Below are 22447 nucleotides of genomic sequence, written 5' to 3' on the forward strand. Positions count from 1 at the left end.
GCACCTGAGAATCGACATTTCAAAGGCTGCGGTGGCTTCTAACGGGAGATGATGGACGATTTCCTGCAATTGGCTTCCACTCATTACACAGCATTAAACTGCTGGGTTTGTCTGCTTTGAACAAAGCAGGAGGATGTTTTTTTTCTTTAGTTTTTGCTCCAAACGGATAAACAGTAATTTGCAGTACCCAGGGAGATACCATCATTGCCTTTAAATGGGCGCCTTAAAGACAAAAAGCCGGTTAAGATTCTTAATGACGTCGTTAGGATCAGCCGACAATATGAGCAACATTTTCTCCAGATGCCGCCACACAGAGAGAACCAGTTTAATAGAAACTCAACATTATTACAAGAGGAACATCACGACGGCAAAAATATACTCATAATTATGTGACTATGTCTAATTCTGGCTATGTTTAACAAAGAATGGAGTTTCCCTTAAATATCTGTTGACTCTGTTCAATGATCAACCCAAGAAAACAGTTTGCTATATAGAGCCAGATGGAGATTTGCCATATTTATAGTACCCTACAAAAGTAATCACACACCTTCACTGGTTTTGCATTTGTTGCATATATCGGCTACAAAAAAAAATTATTGAGATTTTATTTGATGAAACAACACAAAGTAGCGGATAGGTGGAGGGAAAATGATAAATGGTTTCCTATTTTTTTTAATAAATAGAAATCTCAAAAGTTTCCCATCAGGTTAGGCTATCAAACAGCATCCAAAATCTGACAGAGCTCTGTTCGGTCCATCAGCTGGAAATGGAACAAGCAAGTTACAACTATAAACCCACCAAAACATGTCTGTCCACCTGCTCTCTGAGAAGAGAATGGTGCTCTGGATTAAATGAGTTGCTTCGATTAGTAACAAGTAATTCAATTAAGTTCACTCCACTTTATTATTATTTATTTATGATGGGTTAACTTGACAACTTAGAAAGTAAATAAATTAAGTTGTACGTAACTTAAAGTCAAACAAAAGTATATAACCATTTTCATGCAAAACGTGCTGTATTGTTAGTATAACATATTGGTGCATTCATAATTGGCACAACACATAATATTCTCCTGATGCCCCCAAAACATTTGTTTAGATCTATCGCCTTGGACCTGTTGTATGCCTGGTGCAGTTGGTACATCACAATTACAAATATTCTCTGATTTGAGTGACAGTGTGTTATTTTAATGCCTAAATGGCAGCACCCATCAAGAGCAGAGGCAGTGACAATACTTCAAGTTTGCCAATAAATAATGAGTGAAAAAAGAACATTTCCAGGGTTGTGTTTGACTTTAATTCAATTACTTGTTACTAATTGAAGCAATTCATTTAAGCTTGAGCTACATTCTCTTTTTTGAGTGCAAACTGACTGATTTATCAGAGATGAATGAAACAGACCCAGGGTAACTTCAGAGGAGCTGCAGAGATCCAAGGCTCATGTGGGAGAATTTGTTGACAAGGACGATTGTTCATTGTAAACTCAATAAAGGTAGACTTTATGGAAGAGCAGCGATAAGATAGAAGCTGCAGAAGCCTCAAGACTGGGATGGAGGTTCAACACCTAGCTGACCAATGAATAAAGAACTGGACTTACAGTGTAATAGTAAAAAAAAAAAAATCAAAGCTTATTCATCTGTTAAACTGGCCTAAACTGTCAAACCTCAAGCCTAAATCCATCTGAGCGTGAGTGGTAAGACCTGACAGTGAGTTTCAGATACATTCAGATACATTGCAAGACAAAAAAGAAAAAGCAAACAAAAAAAATAAAGTATAATGTGTTCGAAACTCACATCAAAAATAAATTCAAGTTTTGAAATAAAAAAAAACATTTGAAAATGTTTCACATATGTGAAAACTTGCCTCAAACACATCCAATACTTCTAATCTGCAGGGCGGAAAGAAAGGTTACCTGAAAAAATGGAGACTGGAGTTAAACTGGAATTAACAATAAAAAAAGCATTGGGATGTCAGTAACATATTGAGGATGACACAGGAATCAGAAACACAACAGTAGAAAAAAAAATAACTTTAGAAACCTTAACAAATCAACCTTCATGCCAGATATGATGAACAAAATATGATTCAAAACACTGATTTACTTTAACTGTGGACGACCAAATAAAGCAAACAAACACACAAAACCTGAGCAGTTTACCCACTAACAAATCAGACTTTCTGCACAGAATGTTTAAAATACATTTATTTAGGCCTCCCTTGATAGGTTCATTTGCTGCCTTTTAAACTTCTGTCTCAAATGCTGACTTTTCACATCCCTGATCGGATTGTTTGCATCACATTAAAGTGCAATTAGGGAGCAACTATTTGTGTGACTGTGAACAAAATATAGGATACAAAAACAAAATAACTATACTTGATATGAAAATAAAGCTACTATTCTAAGCATTGTATATCAATTTAATCAGTTAAATATCATGCATTATATGTACCATACTTTTAAAAACATAAAATAAGACTATTAGTCTGACTGAAAGGCTATGGGATTGGAAATTTCAACCTAGTGAAGAATCGTCACCAAACCTCAGAGGTACAGTGCATGAGTTTTTTTAATCATTAGAAGCTGGGATACATTTTCACTACCTCATGCCGTCCAAACAAATCCACCTTCATGGATATTTTTAGTCTCCAGATGTGGCGAATCATCGGTCTTGTAAGACTCTCGACTTTTAGAACACATTTTGGGAAATTAATTTGTAGTCAGCTGAGCATAAACCTGGCAATGACAGATTATGTGGAAAGGCTCTATGGACAGAGCAAATGAAAGATTAGCTGCACATATCGCCTGTCCGTGATGACAAGATGGCTGCCATTAGTAAGGACAACAGTTAAATAATAAAAAAAGGCTTGATGTTATGAACTTTTATCACAGTTCCCTTTATCCAGCTAAACCTAAAATGTGGAAGGTGACTGACGACAATTATTTTGTTTCTTTAGTGAACTAAATGTCTAAAAGAATTAAACAAAGAAGGTGCTCATTTTTCCCCCTTTTTAATTGTGGGTTAATATGAAAGGAAATAAACATCATCTTGAAAAAGTTTTCAAACCCAAACATTCAGTGATTAAATATTGTGTTTCAACATATTTGATTGAAGATTTTCCACCAAACAGAACAAGCGGATGAAGATTCTCCATTTGTAGAAACTTAGTCCTGTAAAGGAAGTACACATGGGTATAGTTCCACTAAGAATTTTACATCCAGGCACTGTGGGTACAATGTTCATATAACTTTGAGCATTCAATGATTTATTTGAGTCACACATTTTCAGGGATCAATGAATATATGACATACAACTGCAAATATTTCTTAAACATAAGAACAAGGTGCAGAAGCTTAAATTTTGTATTGATTTTCTATAGACCACGCTGGGTCAAAACTATATATATTTTCAGGCTTAAATATATTCCATTAACCCTTTCTACTATTTGGAAAAAAAATCTTTTAGCCAATGGCATCTAAACCAGACATATTCTGAACCAATCAACGAGCCATCACTGGCTAGCTAATCACTATGTTGAAATATTTTTAACTCATTTAAATTGATTGGTTTCCTTGTGCAGGTAAGCATGGTCACATATTTTCTATAGAGCTGAAGTCAATGTAGGAAACTAAGCGCTAACCAGCTCTATCAACTCCAAAACAAGTTTTAATCACTGTTCCATGTCCCGTTGGATCTCCAGGTGGGTTTCAAGTATAGAAATTATGACCCAAACTGTTGCTGTGGTGATAAAAGGAAAAGCAGTAAGTAGGAGCTGAAAACTGATTTATAAAAGCAATGTAATGGTCTATAGTGACGTTAAGCACCAACCCGAGAAAAAAGCACCAGCGCAAAAATGTTAAACATGAAGCCAAGCTGAGATGTGAAGCCTTCAGACATGGTCAAGCCAACTGGCTCCTGGGAAACGATCTAAATTTGCCTTGTTTTTAAATTATTATTTCTCTTATTTTCTTTTTTCCTCTACTCTGTGGGTTGTTTGTTGTCTTGTGTTTTATTGGCCTTTTCAAATAGATAAGTTTAAACAGTATAGCCTTAGTAACTCTTGATAATTACGGTTGAAAAACTGAATAGAGATATATATCCTGTCCAAGTGTGAATAACAGTGTTAATGAAAAAATAAATTCAGATGGATAAATCAGGATAACATGAATCTTTAGGAATAGCACAACCTAAACCCCATTAATAATGGGGTTTAGGTTGCTTAAAGTAATTTCCCACTATGCTTAAAGTAATTTCCCTGCTGTAAACTAATTAATTTAAATGAGCACTACGATTTCTGTTAAGAAGAGTGGTCAATTATTCAGTCAGAATTATACCAGGAGCTTTTTGATTGTTTTTTTTAGGTGCAACTGCATTTACAGGGGTGTATACAAATTTTCAAACCTTTTTTGCACTTGTTCTAGTTTTTAAACATCAGTGTATTGGTTTATTATATAATCATAAAACCTAATCATTAAAACAAATGTGAAATGAATGTCCACCAGGAGTGTATGTAATCTTATAACTGGAGTTGTAGGCAGGTAACAACATGCTCAGAACGTGGAAGAATGCAGACAGCAGGTTACCAGGCCTGCTATCCCTGTAGCAAAAAAATGTTAACACTATTTGTTAACATGCTCGTGATTAGACTTTAATCCTACTTTTTCAGGTAAAGGGAATTAAGAAATAGTTTATCTTGGAAACAAAATTGTGCAAAAATAAGTACAGTAAGGAAATAAATCCTAAAAAGGCTTTGCTAAACCAGAAATAAACTTCATGCAATGTTAAGATATGATTTTTTTTCTCATTATGTCATTATTCTAAATAATTAATCAAACAGCTCATTTTAACACCCCTGTGCGATGGTTTCCAGACCTACTGTGTGAAAGACTACCAAGAGCGAAGTTAATGCTAGGGACAGCGATTTTTCCAGAAGTTTCCCCAAGTCCCTTTTTGAATAACTGCATCGCGCTCTTCAGGGGGATTGCGTCTTAAGAATCTCCCAAATCCTCTCAGGTCTTATTACTGTCTACTGACGCCTTCTTCTCCTTCTCATAAACATCAACGCGCTTTGCTTCATGTAACTCTCAGCCATGTTCCAAGTCTACGATGAGAGCAGTGGAGCTACAATGAACGGCTAATGGCTATCCTAGCCGCTAACCTAGCCGCTAACCTAGCCGCTAACCTAGCCGCTAACCTGGCCGGTTAGCGGCTCACGCTAGAAGAGCGCAACCAGCAAGCGGGTACCATGAAGGAATGAGTGTGGATACTGGCGTTATGTGAGCGCCTCAGAATGATCGGCATGTGGGAGAACCAATAGATAAGGCGATACACCCAGAACTTGAGGGACAGAGAGGAATGAAAGCAGGAACAAAACTCTGTCAAATCTCTGCAGTACAGACCGAGGGACATGGATTGCTTAGCGATTTTACAGGCCTGCAGCTCCCACAGAAAACAATTTTTTAACCTCGTTCATGTGAACACATAATGTATTTACTTTAAAAATGTTTCTGAACAGGATTACCATCTATAGCTTTAAACAACAGCTTTTTACAGGAACAGCCAAAAAACATTTCTGTTAGTTGAAAATGAAAGAGACTCATGTCGCTAATTTGAATTTTGGTTGCATGTATGGGAATTCGTCCCATTTGGTTGTTCTAATATAAATGTTCCTAAAATCCATTCTCAGCGTTCCTACACAGTCTTGGACAGTCTGGGAAAATAAACTTTAGCTATGGGGGCCAAGATCATCAAGTAGAGTGTAGCAGTGTAGCCACAAAATCAGTTTTTTTTTTTAAATTAAATCCCAACATAATTATACTGCGGGTTCTTATTTCTAGCTTGTCAGGAGTGAGCTAAATATTGATTGTTTTGGTGTAAAAGACAAATTAGTCAGATTATTATAGAAAGGGGATCTACAAACCAGTTTACATTCAAACCATAAAAACAGACAGACATGTTTGCCTTTTTTAAAGAAATTTCCAAATTAACACCATCCTTAAACTGAAGTCAAAAAGTCCTTGCCAGGGTCGGAAATGTGCCGTATTCTGGGCACCCCTGATCTGCAATATAAAATAAGTTGATTCTGCTTTTAACCTTGACATGTGTTTGCATGATGCTTTTTATATTGTGTTTGCTTTCTCGGACAGTAAGTTTTTGTCCAATTGATTGACTGGTAAGTGTTTAGATTTAGTCACAGAAAACCCTCAGATAATTTCAGTGATTACAAAAAAGAAAATCTGCATTTCAGTTTTTAGACCTCTATATATGTTTACATTTTTACATTAACATTTTAAACTGGATTGGTGGTTCCTAAACTGCGTCCAGTTTAGATCTCAGACAAATCACTGAGTCTCCCATTATTTTACTTTTTTACAAAAATAAAGGAAAAAAATTCCAGATCACAAACTGGGACTTAAATAATCTGCATTTATTGTAGCATAATCACATCCAGATTTGACAGGTCTATGTGTTATATATTCTAAAACATTGCTGATCTAAGTTGATGCAGATGCCGAAAAAGGCTAATAAATATTCTTTAACCAGTCTGCTGAGTAGGAGGAGAACTGTAGAACATACATCAGCTAAGGTCACTGTTTTATGCTCACATGTGAAAAAACTACAGGAAAATAAAACCTCTTGAAATCTGAGTGTAAGAGTATGAATTTTGTAACGAAAATGGTGAAGAATCTGTATAATAGCATTATGAAAAACATTTAGTTTAAGTTTGTATGAAAAACTGCAAAGGCAATGCAAATATGAAGAAAAACAAACATGTTTGAAGGAAAAAAAACACCAACTTCCTTTTTTGTCTTTTCATTAAGGCTTTTTTTCTGTCGACAGTAATCAACCGCATTGCCCTGTTCACCATCATTGCCTGGAAATGAAAAGAAGCTTCATCATTAAAAAAATAATAATTAAAATTGCCCTAAACCGAGACAAAGTCATTAAAACAATACAACTTTCATTTCCTCCCTGAGGCGAAACGCTTTGCACCTGAAGCCGTTCTTTAGCTCAGCTACTCTCCTTCCCTGAATCCCAAAGTGCACAGCGCCCCTTGTGGCCGATTCTCCAGTGAGAATAAAGACCGCTTCTAGCAGTGCTCTGTCATTTGCTCCCTATTTCTATCCCTGCAATCAGTCATGATGCCATTAGAAAGGCTGCTGGAAACGGGTACGTTCTGGGCTGGAACAGGCAGATTTTTACATTTAGCATTCAGCACAGGATTACATAACTGCCTCTGCAGCAGGTGGGACGATAAGCACAGAGAAAGGAGAGAGAAACAAACAGACAAAAAATAAAACACAAGGCCTTTATACATATTCCTTCTTTTTACTAATTTCTAATGAGGTAAATTGAGAATAAAATAAGATGTATGTGCTTTCTAGTGCCCTGTAAGTCACCCATGGTCTTAGAAGAGGCCCCCCACACAGCAGCTGAAAACTTGGCCTTTTTGCATTCTTGTTTCATTTTTGGAGGATTTATCGGCTCTCTTACAGTGTAACGTGAACAAGAATTTGACAAAGGGGAGGAAAAGAGGAGACAATAGTTTGGAAGGGGGGGGGACGTATCAAATTCCCTCACCCAACTCCCCAAATGCCTTTTTTAGTTCATAACTGCCAAGGGTATTAATTATTAATGAGGACGATTCCCTGGCGTGTGGGATGAGTCATACTTTCTGCTACTGGGTCTCTCACAAGCCCAAAAGGTTGGATTACCAGAGAAAGAGAGAAAAAAGGGAATTTTTAACCCTAAAAAGGCATGAAAGTTTGATAGAGGTGCCTATAAACAGATGGTGCTCTGGCAGCGGGACAAGAGGAGCAGGCGAGGAAGGAAAAAAAGGATTTCTAAAAAGGAGAAGAGAAGAAAACATTTACCTTCCTTCTTTTGATGCATTAAAAAAGTCTAAAGTCTTTTTTTTTCCTTAGATAGGAAACTTATGACCAATCTGTCTGTATGATTTGATTGAATTTGACTTTGTAAAGTGCCTGGAGATGATGTGTTGTGAATTGGCGCTGTATAAATAAAATTGAATTAAAGTCGCCCAAACACAAACCGACAAAAGTTACATACTGCTCTGCCTTTTTGAACAGGTATATTCCTAAATGGCTAGTCAAGATTTTGCACCCAGCGCTTTATTGGTTGATAGCGAGTCGTCAGCATCTTACCCGGACTGATTTTATTGTCTTCACTTTGTATAAAAGCAGATTACTTTTAGCCGGCGGATAAAACTAATAGCTATCTATGTCAAAACAAAGTAGTGTTCTACCATCTTAAAAGAGCAACTACCATCTCACACATCCTGTTGAATTTTGTGTGGACTCTATTTTACAGAAGATTACGGTTTGCATTACAGTTACTTAGATTTAGGAAATCGGTCATTATCCAAACAGACGAATAAAGTCGTATGTTACACTTCCAGGTAAATTGCCCCCTTGTCTTTTTGTATGCTTGTTTTGAACAAAATCATTGCAATTTGACCCAATCTTGTACCCCTGTGCTTGATTACTGGGTATTTGTTTATTTTCCTTTATAGGTGAGCATTTGAAAGAAATATGTATGCCAATTCCACCCCAAATTTCTTTGAACAGTACATTGTTTTCTGCATGCTTTTTATTAACGCCTATTTCCCTTAATGATAATAGCTCTGATCCCCGTATGGAGCAGCAAATGGACCCATTTCATACCCAAAAAACGTTAACAAGCTCCTGAAACACAAGACAATTTGTGTTAAGTGTATCCAGATAATGGAGCTGGGGTTTGAGTTATCATGAACAAACAGATAAAATAGAGTTTAACATGGTTAGTCTGTATGCTGCATTGCTTTCTTAGCAGGTAATTTCTCTGACTGGATATGATTAACATGTTGTGTTTCACATGGATGGTTCATGATTGGGACCACTGACCCGCTAGTTAGTTAGTTAGTTAGTTAGTTAGTTAGTTAGTTAGTTAGTTAGTTAGTTAGTTAGTTAATTAGTTATGTAAATAACTGTCGAGTGGCAACCTGTCAGCTGTGTGAATGAAAAATATTAACATTTGCATGAACTGTTTTGATCATTTTAAAATCTTCTTTTACTTTGGCATGTTGAACTGACCCATTAACCCGAGTTTCTGGCTAAATCTAATCTGTTAGTACAAAGTGAAGACGAGAGTTTTCTTTGGCGTCCGCTAATGTTTAAACTGTTCATAACCTCCCAAATTCAAAGAAAAAGAAAAAAATAAATGTGTAGTTTGGATATTTTTAGAATGGGTTGTTTGAAGAGTCGCAATCGAAAATAGTTCCCTTTTCTGAAGTAGACAGACACCATATCACAGTGAGTTTGCACTAAATTTAAAAAAGGCTGTCAGCTAGTCACACCGACGACCATTTAAAACTGATTTTAGCTACTTAAAACAACCCGAGCTGAAAATATTGATGTCCTCCTATTTTAGTGGCTATTAGTCGCCAACACTTCCATAAGACCATTAGGTTTTTCGCTGTTTTACATCAGTCCAGCCTGCGGCTGTGCTGTGTTGCTCAATCAGTTGATCTTGAGCCGACTGAGATGATCTTCACAAAAAAAAAGTTAGAGTTTGTGCTTTACACAAACTCTAACTTTTGTCGGCTCAGAAAACGGCAATATACTTATGTCTAATTATTATCAACGTGAGCTGTTTTCCGTTGAGGGTTTGCCCGAATCCAAAGATTAATTGAGTTTTCTTCAAACGCGCGGAGATATGACATCTTTCTACCACCACTACAGACTTACTGCTAATAACTTCCAAGAACAAAATAAAAAAAAAAAATATTGAACCTATCACTTAAAGAGTATTTTGATGAAATTCAAGTGACATGTAATTCTAACTAATGCTTGACAACACGCTCCTTTAAAAATGTTCCAAATGGAACAACACGCGGCGCATTCGCCTCCACAGCCTTTTTCTCTGAAAAGTCTCATATCGTATGCTAAGCTTGATGGACAGCCAGTATTTGCACACACCAAAGTAAGCACAGCATTCTGTCACTCCAGCTGAATTGTGTCCGACGCTATACTCACAACTACAACAGGTTGCTGGCATTTCAAACACAAGCGCCTTAGAAAAATAAGGATTTTAACTTCGAGAAAAAAGGGGGACACAGTGCAAATAGGTGCTCATTTTAATACCTTGATTTCAACATGATTATACAAGAGAAAACGAACCAATATACAGGAGATTTCTGACCAATAGAAAATTGTATTTATTATACTTTTCATGATACATTCTACTCAGTTGTAATGTCAAAAAACACTCAGAAATTTAACTTAACAATGCTTTTTTAAATAAGGATCAAATAGAGTTAAGCTGATGAAAGAATTTCAAAATGGAACCGGTCCTGACAACAAAACCCCAGACTAAATAAAATAATTTGAAGCCATCATGTCTGAGCATTTTATTCACTTATATGTTGCACATGTCGTTTTACGTTACGATTCTATCCAAGTCTAATAATTTAGAGCCTTGATTTGTTTGTTCCCTTAGCTGTCACCTCAGAACGCCTCCTCTCCCAGGCCCCCACAATGCATGAAGCACATCAATTTTTAATGCACATTTATTTCGGTTGCATAATGTTGATAAGAAACCTTTTTTGTTTTTGTTTTTTTTTTGTTCCGTAACATACCGTGGGAGATAGAAGAATCGGGAGGCCGCTGAGGATTTTTTACAGACTATCAGGCCTCGTCTTGTCATGATGAAAAACAAACGCTAAAGATCGCATTTCACACTCTTTTTGTCTGCAGGTTCAAGCTGCTCAGCAAACTGGAGAGAAGCAAAGACCCATTTAAGAACAACTGAACAGTCACTCCTTATGGCCTAAAATAGCTCTGAAGAGTTTCTCCACTCACTTTCTTGCCCATTTTTTAAATAATACCAATAACTCTTAAATAATCCTGTATAGAAAAATAAGTTAACAATGTTGTCAATTCTTTTAACTAATAATTGAGAGCTGGCAAGGGCAAGGATCGCTGATTGAAATATATATTATGGGTTGGTTTTAACACTGATTCATAGTCTCTCGAAGATGCTCCGTCGCACAGTATCAGTGTGTATTCCTGTGTAGATGTTAGTCTGTCCTTGTAATTTACAAATCAGTCCCACAGATACAAACAATGTAAGACTTACAAAATAAATTCCAGGTTACGCTTACATAGCAAGCAGCTTTGTAACTTTTTTTTTTCCCCCCTTCAGGTTTCTTTTTCTTTTTTCTTTTTTTTCCCCAAGAAATAACGTCTCTGACAGTGTATGTGCCGTTAGATTTCACCCCCCACAAACGTACGTTTACTGTAAGTAGCAACTTCAAAGAGAAACACAACTCCATTCAGAAGACACTATATTTAACATGGCTCTTTACACAAGAAAAGCAAGTCATTAAATCATTCCCAAAAAAAAAAAAGAGTTTTACAGTGCCGTCAGTTGCCGTTAATGCAAAACAGGAGCCGTTTATCCTCCCAGCAAAGAGCAGATGTACTGCTGCTGGTGGGTTATCCAGACAAGATGGCAGAGAGTCTGCTGTTGACTTCAGAGAGGATATCCAGATGCGGACACCCCCGAAACTTAAACAAAAAACGAGGGGGGGGAAAGTAGCATCCAAAAAAGAAAAGTCACTAATTGTTCAAAACCTCATCCCAAAATCAATAATCCTCGATTCGCTCCGGAGCGAACGACCATCCCCCGAAGCTCCCCCTTCTTTTTCCCTTTTTTTAAACACGGCCTGATGGCAGCGAGGTATATTCTCAAGCACTGTTTTCAAGACCCTTTGATTTGGTTGAAACAACAAAAGATGGAGGAAAAGAACAAAAAGAGAACAAAAGAAAAAAAAGTAAGTATCGATTTCAATAGCAGCAAAAATACTAGGACTGTAAGGTTGGTTTCTTTTTTTATAGGGTCCTGTGGTATGTTTGCGGGATTCATACAGGTAGTGGCATGGATAATCCAAAAGGTCTCTTTCTCTCAAATGCATCCTCGCTCATTCTAATAAAAGCTTTGTAGTGTGGAGCCATTTTGTCTATCTCTGCATTGGTCATTAAGGATTTCCAGAAGGCACTTTTTTGTTCTCTCTCGGTGTGTTCGTGTGTGTGTGTGTGTGTGTGTGTGTGTGTGTGTAGAGCTGAAGACAGAAAGCCAGAGATGAGAGGGATTGAATAGTGTGCGTGTGTGTGTGAGACTTGAAGAGAACACAGAAAAAGGAGAGAGTTTGCCTGTCAATCGGCCTCTATGTGTGTATGTAATCAATACTGACCATCAAACACAACAGTTCCTACATTTTACTGAGGGCAGTCTGCTCCTCGAGCACCTGCAGGTAATCAGGCGTCCCTTGGAGCTTGGCTTTCAACTCATAATACTCACTTTTCCTCTGCTCCACCACGATCTTACTGTGGTTCCCCCCTATCAGCGACGATTTCTTCATCTTTTTATCCAGTGTTTTTTCAGGATAGCGGATTTCGTACCCGCCCATCCCTATACTGTTGAAATCCCTTTTGCTGTCCAAGAAGCTGTGGATGAACAGGCTGGGCTCTCGGTTGGGGAGAAACTCCTCAAGTTCATCGATGGTGCTGAGGCGTTTGTTGCGCTCCAAGGTGGAGAGCAGGTCCTTGTCCTTGTCCGGACAGTTTCGCAGGATGATCTTCTGTCTTTGCGAGTCAGCAAACTTGAAGCCGGCGTCCATGTCTGAGGAGCGTCCAATGCCGCAGGTATGGCTCTTGCCAATGTGCTCAATGGTCTGGGGAATAAACGTTTCGCCTCCCAAGTCATCCCCTGGGATGGACCCTTTTTTGCCAGATTTGTGACCGTGGCGACGAAGCTGTAGAGACAATGAGCCACATTCCTGGCTCCCCAGCCCCTCCTGCCGGCCCACAGGTTTTTTATTCCGCCTTAGGACAAATACTAAAAGGCAGAAGGCCACAAACACAGTTAGGATAAGTACCACAAGTATGCTGAGAATCATAATGGAGAGAGGCACGGGCCCTCCTGGAGGGGCCTTGCCGACTCCTGCAGGTGACACCGAGGTCAAAACTGGGGTGGCGCTTGTGATGATAAGTGGAGGTCTTGCAAGTTTCGGACAGAGAATCTCATTTTTGATTAGCCGCAACTCAATGTTGGCAAACTGCACAGGGGAGGCACATTTCACCTCTTTTGCAGCCACTCCGTCACTTAGCTTCTGCAGCCAAAGCTTGAGCGCGACCAGGTCGCAGGAGCACTCCCACGGGTTGCCCTCTAGATCTATCTGGGTCAATGACCGCAGCTGGTCCAGGACACCACTCACTGGCAGTGTCATGAAGTGGTTGTTTTTCAGATTGAGTCTGGCTAGAGGGACACCAGCAAAGATGTAGGCCGGGAGACTACGAAGGACATTGTTGTTCAGATACAGAAGTTGTAGATTGGGCATAGCGTCAAATGTGCTTGCAAGGATCTCTTTGATGGCATTGTATTCCAAATATAGGTACTGGAGGTTTGTGAGGCCCAAAAACATCTCTGGGTGTAACTGTTCAAGTTGGTTTCCATTCAAATACAGTCTCCTCAGATTGGTAAGATTAGCAAACACGCCTTTTTGTACCACTGCAATTTGATTACTGCCAAGATGAAGCAAATCTAAGCCCTCGAAGCCTTGGAAATCACTTGGGCTGATATCGCGGATGTAGTTTCCACTTAGGTGAAGCTTCTTGGCGTTTGGGGGTTTGGAGGCAAGATCAGCAAGATTTCTTATACTCCTTTCTTGACAGCTTACGCTAATGCCAAAGTCGGATGGGTGGGCTTTACAGCTGCATGGCAGTGGACACAACATTGGGGGAGTTCGTGTCTGAAAGGAAACAATCTGTCTGTTTTGCCCAAAAGGAGGTAAACCGGCCACAATACCATTTCCATAAAATTTAGACGAGTCGGTGGTTTTGGGGGATTTTGTGGCCGCCGAAGCCACTGTGGTTGGGGCCATTTTGGATGGCCCCTGCCCATTTTCAGGGAGTGCAGGTGGCATCCTAATATCAAATTCACTTCCCGTTCCCATGGGACAAAGCTCCTGTCTGTTGGTTTCTTTCAGGAGCCTCCCATATAAGTCACTTGGGGTTTCACATATGGCCTCACCAATAAAAATATTGTAGGGCATGTTTTCAAGCCATGCCTTCAGAGGTGCTAAATCACAGGTGCAATTCCAGGGGTTATCGTCCAGCTGCAGTTCTACAATGCGGCCGATATGCTCTAGGACCCCTATATACGGAAGGTTCTGGATCCTGTTTCCTCTTATATCCAAGTGTGTGAGAGAGGCAAAGCGGAAAATGTTCTCCGGAAGTGCCTGTATAAGATTATCATTCAGAATCAGCACTTTGAGTTTGTGCAGTTTGTTAAACGCTCCCTTTTCAATGTATTTTATTAAGTTGTAGTCAGCCTGAAGGTATTCCAGGTTTTCAATGCCTTGGAAAGTGTCAGCTCGCAGCACCTTTAACTCATTATTGTTAAGGTGCAGCTGCTTCAACGCGCTCATCCCCATGAATGCTCCTCCTTCAATGTTCTGCAATTTATTGTTCCCCAGCTGAAGTGACACAGCGTGGGTGAAGTTGAGGAACGAGTTTGGGTACAGTATGATTAGGAAATTGTTCTGGAAGTTCACATGGTACAGGGAAGAGACGGGAGGGATGAGCTGCGTAGGCCGATAGACGGTGATCTTCTCGCAGTTGACGTACAGCACGTTCTCCACTGACATGCAGGAGCATGCGCTGCAGGTCTCAGCCATCAGGTCTGAGGCGGTCGGGTCCATCATCGGAGGTCCATCTGACATGGAGGAGAGGGATGAGGAGATGGAGCCCGAGATGGAGGAGAAAAAGGCTGCCAGCAGGGGTACGAGCAGCATCTCGCCGGTTAGAGAACCTCCCCCTGTAAACCATTTAGTAACCTTTGGAAAAAGATAAGAAGAGAAGCATGCAAACACATTCAATTAATCAGGCTTGGATACCTGTAGAAACTGCATGTATGCACATACTCAAAAAATGTAGACCTTTAAAAAGCATATTTGAGACTCATTAGAGCACAATTCCAGTATCTCGTTCATTTGAAGATGGTTTCTTCATATTTTATGAAAAACAACCATTGCATTGTGATGTTTTACATTTTCTGCATTGCACTTTTTTCATTGCAGCCTATGTGGCCCTGGCTTTCACAGAATGTTCTGAATTTTTCTTTTTGGCTGACTACAAATATCTTAACGACTTAAACAATGAATCCTGCACACCCTTGCTTCTTATTCTAATATCCAAAGCACGATGTGTCGCCTTAAAAAATGTGAAAGGCAGCAGCGTGCCTCTCTTCAGCTTATTCAACATGATCAAAGTCAAACAGCTCTCATTTTTCATGAAGTGTCATCTAGAGCCAGCACCACACAGGTTATTTTGGCAGTGCGAAGCCAGGGGAGGTAGAACTGGGACTGTGCCAATGGCAAAAATTTTCAAATGGTTGGATGTGACTGTTCTCTCATCTTTCACACAAAATATATTGAGGTGAGTAGAGCCTTAAGGAGTGACCTAAGCAAATGACAGGTATCTTCAAATCCTAGAATCATACAAAAAAAAATGTGACTTACCAAAAGCTGCGGTGGCAACGAGCGCGGCTTCCTTTGGAGACTCGGGGCAGCATTGATGGAGATGTGCGCAAAACAGTCCTTGCAGCTTGAGTGTAAGAGCGCAGACAGATTTCGGAGGGGGTGGGGGGGAGGGGGGGCGCAACAAGGTTTTTCCCAACCCTGTTATGCCCCCATGCAATTTTAACACGATTCAAGCAAAACTAAAAGGATGAATGGGGAGGGGGAGTAACAGAGGAGGAAAAGGAAGAGGGGTGGGTGAATAGGGAGGGTACGGGGGTCGGATTTCATCCGATGCGCCTCTTGCTGATGGGCTCCTTTTGCTTGGAAAAATCTCCCCGCTGATCATTCGGCCCCCAGGGTGGCTGTACTACCTCCATGGGAGAGGGCTCATTTGCTTACAGAGGAGGACGAAAAAGGCAAGAAGAGCACAGGAAGAGTACGGTGAAGTAGAGCGCTTTTCCTCCTTTTCCTCTTTTTTTTTACATTTAGAGATCTTGACAGCGCTCCCAGAGACTCCGAAGCTGGGAAAAGGGTGCAAGGTGGACGCAACCAGATAAATCTCTCATCCTAAAAGGCTATTGTAACGCAAAAAAAACGGGGAGAAAGGAGGTTCCAACACTGTGCGCCTGGCTTCAGATCTGTACTGCAACCTTCAGCGATCCATGGAATAATAAATACTGGGTCGTTACAGGCTGAAGTTGCGCAAAGGGGTAAGGAACAGCCAATGCGCTCCATTCAGACCGTGGGTTATTTTCCATCCTGGCAACATAGATCCAACGTTGTTCTTTCCCTAAGAATAGCTTCTTGTTTCGACCAGAAAACGTCGGCCGTTAAAATAAAGAGGGGTTATCGTGGGGCTCGGCTCCTAATATGGACAACATCATCAAAAAAAAAGCCAGGACACAAGAAACATGTTTCAAATAGAAATTTTGCTGTCATTGAGCCCTCAGTCCGTTCTGGTGCAAGCGAGGAGCCGAAAAGTCTGCGCTCTCACCGTCCCTTCCATCCCCCCCCAGACAGAGTACAGTCAGATACAGCTGATGGGAGGTGATTGGACGATTGTTAAAGCGTTCCTCTTAGATTAAAAAGAAACCAAAAAAAAATAAATGTACATCCAGATAAAGAGATCGGAGATGGTCGAGGAGGAGAGCAGGCTCGCGTTACCTGGTCCTGTGGAGGCTGAACGGGATCAGGCGCAGAAGGCTGCTAGTCTGCAGCCGCATTCACGGAGCTTCCCACACGACTGACAGAGGAGAGTGCAGAGATGTAGAGAGAGAGAGAGAGAGAGAGAGAGAGAGAGAGGAGGGAAAGAAGGAAGCCAAGGGAGGGGGAGTGGGGTCTCTCTTAGTAACTGGAAAAAAAATCCCTCAGCCCTTGAAACAGATCCATTACTTCAAGCGCACACTTCTAACGGCTGCATTCCTTCCATTTTTATGCATTTGGATCTTTAACTGTTTCTCTTCAGTTTTCCTAATTTTACTTTTACTGTATTAACATCGTTTCGTCTCCTCTTGCCTGACCCTCCAGGAAGATCTAAAGGCGAAAAGGAAAGAGGGTGTGTGCCTCTGCGTCCGTTTTGGACGGACTTGCTGTCGCGTTTAGGATAGGGGGAGAAACGCTGCCACACGGCAACAGCTCCGATTGGAAGGAGAAAGAGGGGATAAATGTTTGTGCGCGTGCATGCGTGCGCGCGCGTGAGCTGCATCTTAAGCAGACGAGAGAGGAGAGAGAGTAACTGACCGGAGGAGGAGGAGGAGGAGGAGGAGGAGGAGGAGGAAAGGGGACGTTATTGTGGAGTGCTGCAGTCGGAGAAAACCGAGGAGGAGGTGGTGGGAGTCTGTCAATCTTCACATCTCTTTTTTTTTTCTTCCCTCACTCTTTTTTGTGTGCTTCTGCTGAAGAGAACAGGTGCAACAAAGTGTAGAAAAAGAGAGGCATGACCTCCTTGAAGGTGGGGTTTCCACCTTCCCCCCCCCCACACGGGTAAAAGACGGTGCCTGGCGCGGCGCGGAGGCGGCTCTGCACACTGCCGACACCAAAAACCCCTCTCTCTGCAGAGGCAGGCGGGTAGTGGACCTGAAACCCGACTGCCTCGCCTCACCTCTGGTTTCCTTTTCCAACAGGTGGCGGAGCCAAGTGACGCACAGGCAGGAGCCGGGCGGCGCAGGAGAGGGAGGAGCAGGAGGGAAGCGGGGATTTGACCGGCGCGGTTGTAGATTTGTTTAACGGCGCTGCCTGCGATGATGGAGAAGCAGCGAGTGCGGAGGCGAGTAGGTCACACCGCCGCACTTTCTAGGCAGAAGTTCTCATTTGACACTTCAAAAGGTTACAGATGATAACTGTGACCTTTTAGTGGTTTAACTCTATCCGGCTCTCACGGACCAGAGATTCCAGGAGGAAAGATCTAGGTTTACAATAGTTTGGCGTAGATGCGGAACAGAGATGGGTACGTAAACAATCTGTTTTGGAAGAGTGCGACATGTTTAGACAAATTGCTGGAGAACACAAGCAGTAGCATTACTGCATTACCGCGTGAGGCGTGTGACAGAGATGGCTTTCTGGGTTTGCATGTTGCTCGGTGGTCATATTGTGCCTCTGTGGGACATTTGGGACGTGCACATGGTGGAGCAGGCCAACGTTAGAGCAGAACGGTACATACCATAAGACATGGGCTGACAGGAGATTCTCATGGTGTAACCCGGACTAAAGATACAGTACCATGGTGTCATGGTATAAAGATGTTAACACAAAGATTTTAAAAAGTATCACATGATTTGAAGGAAAAAACAGAATAGCAAAGAAAAAGTGTCCATACTGCTGTTAAAATAACATGTTGGTGATGGATAAATTTCGTTTCTTTAAAAGTTAGCTCAGTAAGAGTGATGGCTGGCGCTTTTTTAGTTTCTGACTGTCAGTGTTCTTATTTTTTTATTATTTATTTACAAACACATTAATAGCTGTCTATTAGTCAACTAACGAGCAGTGTATCTCTCCCTGTCATTGGGCAAGACAGGTACATACTGGACAGACCAACCACAAAGAACACAAGACAAAGAAGAAAACCCACGCATGGGGAGAACAATAAAAAAAAACAAGCTATTGCTGCAACAGCACCATGGGAAACAGTGCAAACCACCACCCCACCCACAATTCATGAAAATACTTAACTAAAAAAAAAACAAAGCAAAAAAAACCCTCCCATGGCACAACTAAAGTGCATGGGTATGAAATGTTTGTTATCAGGGACAAAAAGACAACAACACTTGACCTGAAGCCAATCATTGTGTCCTGACACACTCAAGCCAAAAACGTGTGACCCCCCTCCAAATTTGATGGACACCCACCAATGGAAAGTCGCACCACAAAAAAAATCCCCCACATGCTAATGAACAGTACTCTATTTGCGAAGTAATGGGCCCCTGTCATTTTACTTAACGAGAATTGTTTCATTCTCGAGGGAAATTCACCTTTAACTGCAACGCTGTTTATTGTAAACAGGAGGCTCGTTTCGCAAAGCTGCAGCAATCCCTCAACAGTTAAATGGAGTCTTCACACAGCCTGATAATCACAGCTCCTTTAAGCTAAGAGTGTTTTGATAAAAACATTTAAACTGTTCGGAAGAAACACTCTCTGCGATGATTAGTTAATGTATGCAAACTGGGGCGTGTCGGTGGCCCTTCATCACAGCCTCTAAAGTAGCCACCTGCACATAAAGGGGAAAATATATCCTGCAGCTCGTGTGTGTATGTATGTGCGTGTGTGTTTGTGTGTGTGTGTGTGTGTGTGTGTGTGTGTTTGTGCATACGAGAGAGTAAAGATTGCTACAGTGAGGGTGTGCTGATATTTGACAGCGTTTGGCCACGTTCCTACGCTGGCTGTGAGTGGCCTGAGGGAGGCAGGCCTAGAAGAGATGGAGCCATAGAGTTGGCAAAAGCCCTTTCGCCCCCCCCCCACCCCCCACCGCCACCCGCTTCCGTCTCAGCTGCCATTTGCAGTCTGGCCGTGAGGATGAGTCGACGCTTCCTATGTCCAAACACACACGGGAACAGACCTTAAGCTCTGCCCGCTGCAATCCTGTTTGGTGGATTAACCTAAAGCAATCGAATGTATCTTTTATGCAGAAGCATACATTTTATCCCTCGTTTGTTCTCTTCTGGAACAGAAATAAGCTACAGTTGGGAGTGTTTCCTGAGCTGCAGATTTTAGTGAGTGATGTGTTGCCCTCATGTGGAGAGAAAAGTAACTACAACCTATTGGAGGGACAGGCAGGTAGATGCTCAGGCGAGGCCTTCATGCCCTCATGGCTTTGTGTCCCATGGACTTTTTTTTTTTTCTTCATTCAAGCATGTTTCTCAGCTGCAGTGCAAATTAAATGCTGATCCAAAACTGATAAAGATTTTCTATCACAATTGCTTCATTTTTTCCCAATTTCTTTCAAATGCAAATGCTTATTTTATTCCAATCAGCCTCTTTAAATATGTTTGTTTTTACTCAAAGGAAGAAAGCCCAGACCCAAACGTGTAAAAGTTTTAACATCCTCATGAAAAAAAATAATAAAATAAAAAGGGTCATGCTGGAAGCAACAGCTTCCTCTGCAATCTGTCACACAGCTCTGAGTCCAGCCTCGACACAAGACATGCGAGTGCGCTAAGGCCTGCGGTCTCTCATTCTAGGTTCTGTCTGCAGTTTATGACAGTTTAATATAAGCAGTTCATACTGTCAGAGCATAAAGCAGCTCTGGCTCAACGCTCTGACTTTACCCTCAGCGACAGAGAAACTGCACAAGCGAGTCTTAAATGTGCTGCTAAAGTATTCACACACCTTACCTTGTTTTACAGTTTATGGCATTACAACGACAGACTTCAGTAACTCTCAGTGGGATTTTAACTAATATACCAACACAAAGCAGTGAGTTATTGTAAAGTGGATAAAAAAACACATACATTGTTGTCAAAGTATTTTAGTAAATACATCAGAATGAACTTGATTTGCCAAGTTTGTGGGTACAAAAGAAGGAATTTAACTCTGGGTTCCAATGCTCGCATCGTATAAAAAAGGCAGACCAGTAGAACACCAACTTACAATCTATAGAGAAAGCATTTTAAGGGGAAAAGGTAAAAACGGGGGCTTTATGTAGAAGAGAGGCTTTTTTTCCCCATGCATACATATTTGTAAATATGTGTATATAGTTATCTGTACATATATACATACAAGGGGCTAAAAACCTGCTGAGTTAGTCTTATATTTTCCTGCAGTATAGCAGGCTACCCTGGGTGTAAATTGTTCATCAGAGTCACCGCCTGGGGAGAGAAACTGGCACCGTGTCGGCTTGTTTTAGCCATCAGCCCTCAGTAGCACCAACCTGAAGGTAAAAGTCTGACTATCCTATGGCCAGGATGAGTTTGGTTAAGAGCTATATGTTGTGAAATTTTACAGATTTGATTATGAATATTATTAATAATTATAATTGGATATTATAATTAATAATATTCAGTTCTAGTCAAAGGTAAGCAACAATTAACATTTTTTTCCAAATGGTTTAAGGGCTACCAGCCTTCAATGATATAACTAGCAATTGGCCTATCAGTTAGCAATTATTAACCTTATTTAGCGCAAAAGAGGGGTGTTTAACCAGTTGTGAAACTGAATCTTGTTAGCAACCAGTAAATGTTAATAACGGTAATTTATAATTGATATTGGAATCACTAATCATTAACCAAACACAACCAAAAGAAAAATATCTCTATGTATATTTGTGTTGTTAACGCAAAAGGGGATGATATGGTACCTCTTAGAGACGATTCGATCACTGACATAAGAATAACAACAGACAACCGCAGTTAAGCTGGTCAAAATCATTAAACCAATAATTCCCTGTTACAGCGATTATTCTGTTTAAAACTAAAACTTCTTGAGCACACTAACTACTGAATCAAACAACACAATATAAAAGACGAAAATCTAAAATAAAACAAACGGAAAGGTGATGAAACTTGGAGGCAGCGGTTTTTCTGTCATTTTCAATTAGCCTCACTTAATTAAGCACTGAATAATCACCATTAAAACAGCAGCACATGTAATGTAAACAATATTGAAATGTATTTGGCTAATACTGTGATGGCCCTTCAACACTAGGTCTGCTGGCTAGCCACAATTAGCTTCAGTGACCTTCAAACTGCTAGCCTAAGAGCCTCAAGATGGCGGCTCTAAGACAATGAGGTAGTGCTAACAATGGCTAGCCCAGGTGGGCTTAGGATAGCAGCAGCTCAGACAATAAGCTAACCACTAGCTAACCACAATCATGAGGAACGACCGAGGGGCGGGTTAACTCGAGACAATGGCTACTAGCTAACACAACAAGTACGCTTCCAACAAGAACCCAAGGGAAAGCCAAAGAACAGGGAAAGAGAGAGAGAAGAGAGGAAAAGAAAATATCCAAATGATCAGGTCTACAATAGTACTCTCAGCCGTTGGCGTGGCAACCAAAGTAAAACATGATAAAGAGCTTATCATCTGATCATACAATGTAAACATTTACCAAAGTTCAATAAACTCCTTCTGGAGTAAAGAAAGGTCTTAAGAACCTACTTTTAATGACCTATGCCCAGGCAAAGTATCAATTCCTCCATCTATAAGAAATAAAATGGAATCTTCCCTAGTGATGCCCCGGTCAGGAGATTTGGTCCAGGAACGTAATGTGGCTCCTCGCCACGTCTCGTTGGCTCCAGCTGCAGTTGGCTCACCTGGTCTGCGCAGGGCAGCTGTCGTGGTAGCGTTCTTCGTGATCTGCCAGGCCAAAGCGGGAAAGATGTCACTTCGTCTGTTGACAGAAAAGGGGGGATACTTCATTTCTCCCTGAGTTATGTGCT

At 40.8% G+C, this 22447-nt stretch overlaps 1 protein-coding gene across 1 annotated transcript; it reads right to left on the bottom strand.

The window, feature by feature from the left end:
• Positions 1-10115: 10115 nt before the first annotated feature.
• slitrk4 (SLIT and NTRK-like family, member 4) lies at positions 10116-16839 on the bottom strand. The gene is made up of 2 exons (XM_012853663.3): positions 15579-16839; positions 10116-14894 (listed from the first exon to the last, which is right to left on the bottom strand). Exon 2 carries the CDS (start codon positions 14850-14852, stop codon positions 12270-12272), a length of 2583 nt encoding a protein of 860 aa, XP_012709117.2. The 5' UTR covers positions 14853-14894; positions 15579-16839; the 3' UTR covers positions 10116-12269.
• Positions 16840-22447: the final 5608 nt, after the last annotated feature.

The sequence above is a fragment of the Fundulus heteroclitus genome, chromosome 23 (assembly GCF_011125445.2).
Source record: "Fundulus heteroclitus isolate FHET01 chromosome 23, MU-UCD_Fhet_4.1, whole genome shotgun sequence".
NCBI classification, from domain to species: Eukaryota; Metazoa; Chordata; class Actinopteri; order Cyprinodontiformes; family Fundulidae; genus Fundulus; species Fundulus heteroclitus.